This window comes from Daktulosphaira vitifoliae, unplaced genomic scaffold (assembly GCF_025091365.1).
Source record: "Daktulosphaira vitifoliae isolate Bord-2020 unplaced genomic scaffold, ASM2509136v1 Scaffold_4, whole genome shotgun sequence".
In the NCBI taxonomy this organism is placed as follows: domain Eukaryota; kingdom Metazoa; phylum Arthropoda; class Insecta; order Hemiptera; family Phylloxeridae; genus Daktulosphaira; species Daktulosphaira vitifoliae.
In genome coordinates, this window is record NW_026099575.1 from 17,157,245 (window position 1) to 17,165,474 (window position 8,230).

The 8,230-nt window shown below is 24.5% G+C and overlaps 2 protein-coding genes across 3 annotated transcripts in view; both read left to right on the forward strand.

Annotated features, from left to right (window-relative positions):
- The window catches only part of LOC126905865 (tafazzin), a 5,072-nt gene extending 1,984 nt beyond the window's left edge, over positions 1 to 3,088 (forward strand). The window contains exon 4 of the mRNA XM_050685986.1: positions 2,426 to 3,088. Coding sequence (XP_050541943.1) covers positions 2,426 to 2,821 — 396 coding nt within the window. The 3' untranslated portion in view covers positions 2,822 to 3,088. The remainder of the gene's footprint in view (positions 1 to 2,425) is intronic.
- Positions 1 to 8,230, forward strand: part of LOC126905864 (uncharacterized) — a 254,847-nt gene that overhangs the window by 138,565 nt on the left and 108,052 nt on the right. The gene's annotated exons all lie outside the window — the stretch shown is intronic.

Genomic DNA, 8,230 nt, shown 5'->3' on the forward strand with positions numbered 1-8,230 from the left:
TAGACTTCGAGAGGAAGTATTTGCTTTGAGACTTGAGCATAGCAAATCTCATTTAAGCTTTAGAGATGTTGAAGAATCACTGTCAAAGTTTTCTGGTGATGATGCTTATCCAGTTAATCGATGGATTGAAGAAATTGAAGAAATGGCTAGTGTACTACGTTGGTCCGATCCTGAGAAGTTAATTTATGGTAAACGTTTATTAATGGGAACGGCTCAATTATATATTCAATCGGAAAGAGGAATTACTACTTGGACAATTTTAAAAGATAAACTGAAGAATGAGTTTAAAAGTCGTATGAACACAGCTGCTATTCATCGTTCACTATCTGAGCGATTTAAGAAAATTGATGAATCGTATCAGCAGTATGTTTTCAAGATGAAACAGATTGCTCAGCTAGGCAATATTGAAGAAGATTCTCTTATTGATTATATTATAGCTGGTATAAGAGACTTGGAAGTCAACAAGATAATACTGTATGGCGCTACATCCATTAATGAGCCAAAATTTAAACTTGAACTGTATGAGAAGATGAAGTTAAACGTAAGGGCAAATACAAAGTCAAACATAAATTTCAGCGAAAAAAAATATTTGAATGAATTGCCTAATGCTTCATTTAAATCATATAAACATGAAGGTCAATCAGCAAACATTAATCGTTGCTACAACTGTGGTGCAAAGGGTCACCGTTCTAGTTCTTGTCCTGATGCTAGTAAAGGATTTAAGTGTTTTTTATGCCAGGAATTTGGTCATAAAGCATCATCATGTTCTTATCGTCCATCAACTAGTCAACCAAATACTGATAGAAGTCAAAGAGATGAAAATGTTAAAATACAAGTGAATCAAGTTATTGATGGCATATATCCTACTAATCGTATAAGTAAATTAGTTGATATACAAGGTGTAGAAACTAATGCTTTAGTTGACACTGGTAGTGATGTGAATCTCTGTCGAAGGTCATTTATGTTGAAGTTAGATGAAATCACAATTCGTAAAGATAAAACTTTACTAGGAGGACCAGGAGGAGTTAAGTTCTACACAGAAGGTGTATTTACTTGCAAATTAAGTGTTGATGGATCATCATATACTACTGATATTTATGTTGTTCCTGATGAAGCCATTACATGTGACCTGTTAGTAGGAAAAGTTATATTTCAAACAAGTGCTGAACTGCACATAAATCCTAAGTGTGTGAGAATAACTAAATTTGAAGAAGAAGAAAATCAAATAATGTCTATTAATATACCTTGTAATCAGCTCAACATAGGTGCATCAACTTATAAAGAGGAAATTAATAATATAGTGAAAGATTATGAACCAAATAATGTAAAACATGCACCGATTGAAACAGTTATTTTACTAATGGATGAAAAACCTGTATATCAAAGACCACGGCGCCTATCTCCAGCGGAAACATGTGAAGTTGAGAAACAAATAGAAGAATGGTTACAAGAAGACATTATTAGACCTAGTTGTTCTGACTATGCTAGTCCAATAGTTTTGGTCAGGAAGAAAGATAACTCTCTACGTCCCTGTGTAGATTACAGGATGTTAAATAGGAAAATAATCAAAGATATACACTCTTTGCCATTAATAGATGATCAAATAGATAAATTACAAGGAGCTTCAGTCTATACAAATGCTTTTGTGGAAGAGAGAGATGAATTACGTAAGGAAGCACAAGAACAAATTTTTAAAGCTCAAGAAGAACAGCGTAAAACTTTTAATAAAAAGAGAAAGGAAGCACATAAGTATCACCTAGGTGATTTGGTTGCTATTTTGAGGACACAATTCAAGCCACTTTCCAAAATTCATAAAAAGTTTTTGGGCCTATACCAAATAACCAAACGTAGAGGACCAGACAGATATGAAATGGTCAAAATTGGTGAGTCTGAAGGTCCCATTAGAACATCATCTGGTGTTGACTATATGAAGCCATGGAGCCAAATAGATACAGATGATGAAGAAGAGATAGAAAACTGTCAATCAGTCGAGACGACTGATCAAGAAGAGGGTCGAAATGTGGGTACTATTGGTATCTAGATGTCACCACTTCCAGGGTCTGGAGATAGATAGTGGTATCAAGTACATAGAGGGAGATTAAGTCAAGTCGTGAGTCGGCTAAAACGTGTCTCTATGTATATTCTTTAGTTTATAAGTGTATTCTGTTTTATATTTTATTTTCTGTGTTGTGTGAATATTTTATATAGAGTTTTCGTGCGTATTTAAATATATGTGTTATTTTTGTTTGTTAACATTTAATAGAGTTTTTTTGTGTATTAATTTATATATATATATAAATTTAATTTATATATATATATAAATTAAATAAAGTATTGCGTCTTCGCTCTGTTCCTGTAATTGCCTGTTTGCATTTTCCCACATATATATATATATTAAAAATAAATATAACTATGTTATTTACAGGATGCTGTTAAATTTAGTGTTGAACTTTTATCCCAAGGTCATTGGTTACACTTATTTCCTGAAGGTCGTGTAAATATGACTAAAGAATACATACGTTTGAAATGGGGAGTTGGTCAAATGATTTATAAAGCTCCTGTAACACCTATTATTATTCCAATTTGTCATGTAGGTATGGAAACTATTCTTGCTAATGAACCACCATACTATTTACGTACTGGTCGTAAAGTAACATACAATTTTGGAGAGCCCATAGAATTAGAATCTCTTGTAAATAAATTACGAAACTCTGGTGCGAGTGATGAAGATGCACGCAAAGCCATCACTGATAAGATTGAAAAAGAATTGTATAGACTGAAACAAGATACAGAACTTTTACATAAAAAGTTTAATTCTTGACAGACAAAATTAAAAATAATAAAATTTATTGAAATTTTCTATAGTAACAAATTTTTCTTTATAAATACTTGATTGATTATTACTATGTAATATATCTTATTTTAGAATTAATTATTACTAGTTAAACTTCAAAACAAATTAAAACTGTTTTCAGTGTAATTCAATTTTTAGTTTAAATGTACTTCTTTAGTGCTATGTATTAAAGAATTATTAATTGATATCTTTAAGGCTATTAAAAATATTAAAACAGGTTCTGTGATTTATTATTTAAATTATTAAATATATTTTATATTATATAAAATTATCACTCAAAAAGAATATGTACTATTGTAATCTAAAAAAAAAAAATTGATTTGCTTTTGTTGTGTAAATCCGTCCACAATTAAGGATTATTGTTATGCTATTTAAATATTAATTTTTTATGGTTTAAATTATTAATATTTAATTAACTATTTCCTTATAAATTTTAATTATCTATATGTTTGATAGCTACAATCATACAACTGTTGTTTGTTCTAGTTTAGTTAAACAGAAACTTAGAATGTTTCAATCTTTCATAAATTTATTAAATATAATGAGAAAAAAACAAAGAAGGCTACCATTTAAATTACATAAATATTTTTCTTTTGTTGTATATATTTAAGTTTAGAAAAACAAATTTTCAAATAAATATTGCATATTTGCTCAACAATTTTTTAAATAATCTTATATATATATATATTATATAAGATTATACATAGCAAATATTTCATACAAAATTTTTTTTATTATTATCAACTATTAATGTCAATTAAATTAAATCAAATATGAGCACAAACTTATATAAGTCTGACTAGAACTTTTTACACTTTTATAAACAAATTTATAACTTTCTTCTTTAGATTATATTTTTGTATAACATATATATAGTTTTATTTATTGATTTAAACAAGAAGTAGTATAAAGCTATTACAATTCAGCAAAACAGAATTTAATGTCAAAGTAATATAGGTCAAATAATTTTTTTTTATTTTATATATTCAAAATGTTTAAAAATTAAATTTTAAGTTTAATAGTTATGTGATACATTTTCAATATTATAATTAACATTACCTTACATTGAGCTTTGTAAAAGGAGCAATATATTTTGAAAAAAAATTAAGTTTAATCTTAGTTGTTAATGGTGAAATTTAATCAAAAGATTTTCGACAAATTACTTTATTGCAAAGTAACTGAAAATTAAATTTGTCAGTCTAGTCAACTTATAAAAATCTATTTTTGAAAATAATTAAATTATATTTATTTAAAATATTTATAAAAATTTATAATTTATGTAAAATCAATCATATAAATTAAGTGTAAAGAATATATAGCTAAAAATATCAATATCAAAAATGATAAAATTGACAAATTTGTATGTATACTTTAAGTTTGATTAATTATGCTCATACAATATCTTTAAAATTATAAAAAAATATATTATCCTTTCCCCTCTCATCCCTTTAAAATACTATCAACTTAATATTTTTGAATGGAAGTATATGTTTTCAAAAAGCTTAAAAATAAGGAAATAAGGAATGACTAGTTGATATTAACTTTTGAAGTAATATTTAAGAAGTTATTAAAACTTTACTATAATGACAGGAAGTGAAGCAAAAGTGTTTATTTTCATTATTCTAGACATTTATGATCTGCACTACTCTTGGTCTTGTATAAAGTGCAAATAACTTTAAAATATTGTTATTGACCAGTAATTTTCTTAATTAGATATATTTTTTTTATTTTTAAGCTATTTAAGCATATCTGTTTCCATTTAAAAAGTTGATACTATATTAAAGGGGTAATAGAACAAATTTTTTTTGTGAAAATTATAGAACATAAAATACTATTCATTTTTAATAAGAAAAATTTATAATATATTTTAAGCTTCTTACGATATTGTGTAAGGTCTTGTTAATCAATCACTTTGTGTTTATATATAGGGTGATCCTTTTAATGCTAGCAACTTGATATCTTAAAAGAATATTTTTTTTAGCTTTTGTTAGATATATATATATATATATATATGTAACTAACAAAAGCCAAAAGAATTATAAGTATGTATATATATATATATACATTTATTTATCTGTTATAAAATATTTTTTATAATATGTATTATGCCATTTAAAAAATCAAGTTAATAATACCCTTATTAAGTACAAGAGTTGAAAATAAAAAAATATTTTATTACAGTTACATAAAGATATGCATGTTACTAATATAAGAAAGAAAATTTTTTATTATTTTAAGAGAAATTGAATGGCTAATGTTGCACGAATCACTTTGTATAATTATATTTAATTTACTTCTCAAATATTATATTGATCTACTTATAGTTTAATAATTATAATTATTAAATAACCTTTAAAATTTTAAATGTATTAATTTAATGGTATAAAATTTAATACATATATTTACATATTATATATGTATTAAATAAAATATTAAAGCCGAGTAATAGTAAAAAAACTTATGAATTAATAACTAGAACTTTTTAAGTTATGATTAAATTGTATTAAATAATTAGGGTAATGGTATTAGTCATTAACAGACTAACCAGTTGGCATAGACTTTAATATTTAATAAATAATTTATTCAAGTTTGAATTAATATTTTTATTTTTTAATCAACTATGAGACTTAATAAGGAAACGAAAACAGACTTTCCGAAATTTAAAAAAAAAACTCTGTCATATCAAGTATAAAACTTGCCAACATGAAACTGTCAATGATTGGTATCGTTAAGGAAACTATAAGGTATATGTTCTAAATTATATATGGTTTATATAAATATTACAAATTATTTATTCATAATTTGTACCTAATTATCTTGTCTATAACTTGCCTACATAATAGAATAGGCATTGTAAAATAGTTTTAAACATTCAGCTTTTATAAAAAAATTTGAATTAAAAAAATCTTATAAATATTTCTATTCATTTTATATTGTAGTTTTCATTAAATAAAAATAAAATCTAGTAGAGTAACTTTTACAATTATAATGTTTAATACTCAAAATTGTTTACTTTAAAACATTCTGTATTGTTAATTTTAAAAAAGTTAATGTAATTTTAAAATGTTTATTTTGTTATCTTTGATATCTAAACTGTATTTATAGTTAATTTTTAAGAATTAGTTTTGTTTTTTATTATTTAGATAGATTAGCACAAATTATTCTTAAAAATCAACTCTGGTTATGGTGTTTTTAATTCAAAAATTGTATAAACTTTCTGTAACATCACAATGAATAATTATACTAATCAATTGATAGACGATAAATAAAAATTTTTAGTTATACGCTTAATAAATCATTTTGTTGTATATGGTGAAAATTTGGTTTTTTTTTTTAGGTGATATCCAAATACCGACACTACCCTTTTTATGCAAATCTAAAATATATTTGATAGTTAATGTATATTAAGATTTGAATATGACAGTTAATAGAAACTAAAATTGACTACTTTTACAAGAGAACAAAGAAATAAAATTTATTGAGTTATAAAAATTTTATTTTATGCTTTTAAATGTTTACAATTTAATCCGATTATTAATATTCAAGCTGTATGGATGTTCTTTTAATTTATTTTAATAACCACGATGGGAAAGGGATCGAACAAATAATGGCATTTCACAATTAAGTAAAACACGTAGGTATATTTATGTGTAAAAAGCAATCTACAAAATAAACTTAAAATTAGGGTTAGTTAACTTTCTTTTAAAATACTAAAATAACTAAACTATTTACAGTAATTTATAAGGACGACCTGTACTCACCCAGGTATTAGTTACTTGGCTAATGAAACCATCAGTGATGCCGAAAAAAGATTTGCTGTTAAAATAATTTGAAAAAGTATATTTTTATGTAGTGGTTTAAATCTTTGAATTTAAACTAGTGTCAAAAGAAAGACTAAAGTGGAAATGAGTATGAAAGCGCAGTTTCGCCACACGTATAAAGATCAAGATCAAAACTAATTTACGAGCAGCGGTCAATAACAATATATCTGTTGACATAGTAGTTACAAAAACAACATTAGTTGTGTACACAACATAAATCTTATGTGCAGTTATAATAGCCTCATCCTTAATTATTTTACTGAACTAATTATAGGCACAAGTTGGGGTTTAAAGAAAGGGAAAATTATATATAATATTCCCCTCCTAAAAATTTATTGAAATTGCGCCTATGGAAATAATAAACTAATACTTTAGGATTCTATCATCTGATGTACTTGGTCTTATTTAAACAAATATTTACAAGAAATTTAAATATTCATTTAAACAATGCAAAGTGTAACTAATATTTCTTGCAATATTCAATTAATAAAATTTATTTATTTTAAGTAACGTTTAATATTTTTTTTGTTATATTATTTAATATTACCAATATTTATATCTTGTTATATAATTAATTTTTAGTAATTTATATGGTATTGTATAATAAATAAAAGATAACATTTTTAAATCGTGATTATTTTCTATAGTAACATTGCAAGTATTATTTGGTTTACCAAAAAATATTTAAAAAAAATTTATTATCAAAAATTGTTATTCAATAATTGTATTATAAAAAACAAATATACATTCGATCGATATTGATGGCATCATCAATTATGACTAGGAGTAATCGATTACGAATGCAAAGTACCATAAGTGAAAAAACAAGAAGTACAGCTACAAGTACTGTAACAGATATTTTACCGTTTGTAAGTTTCAAGATTTTTGAAAATTTAATAACAATAAAAATACTGCATGACAAAATACTACAACTACAAAGTATTATTGTCAAATCGAAATTTTTTTGAAAAAAAATTATTTTCATATAAAAACTATATAATTTAAAAAAAAATTGACTCTTTATCTGGTGTGTACAAAATGTACAAATGAGTGCCATAGTTTAAAAACTTATATTGGCCTAATTGGTTAATTTAATTTAATAGATAGGTAAAACTATTTTATAGTATAATTTAATAGTTAAAATTGATTACGTAATGTATTAATTGTATAACTTATTAATTTATGAATATAAAGAATAAAGTAAATATTATGTGATAATTTAATATTTTACTAAAATGTTAATATTTGGAAAATTCTGTCTCATTTTTACAAGTCAAAAATTATAAAGGGTGTTATAATTCGGTACGTAGCTGAAACGCTATTACTTTTACTCTGTCGTGTTTTTTTTCTTTAATTTTTATGGAAACTAGCCTCCTCAAATTGGCTTTAAATGTTTTTGTTGTAGGGTACCGAAAATAAAATTAATACAGTTTAGTACTGAAAAATATTTTATAGTAATAACATTTTCTATTTTATAAAGTTATATTAGAACTATAAGTGTAAAAACAGTTTTATTTCAAGCTTCGATGGCTATAATTAAATGAAATTGAATTAA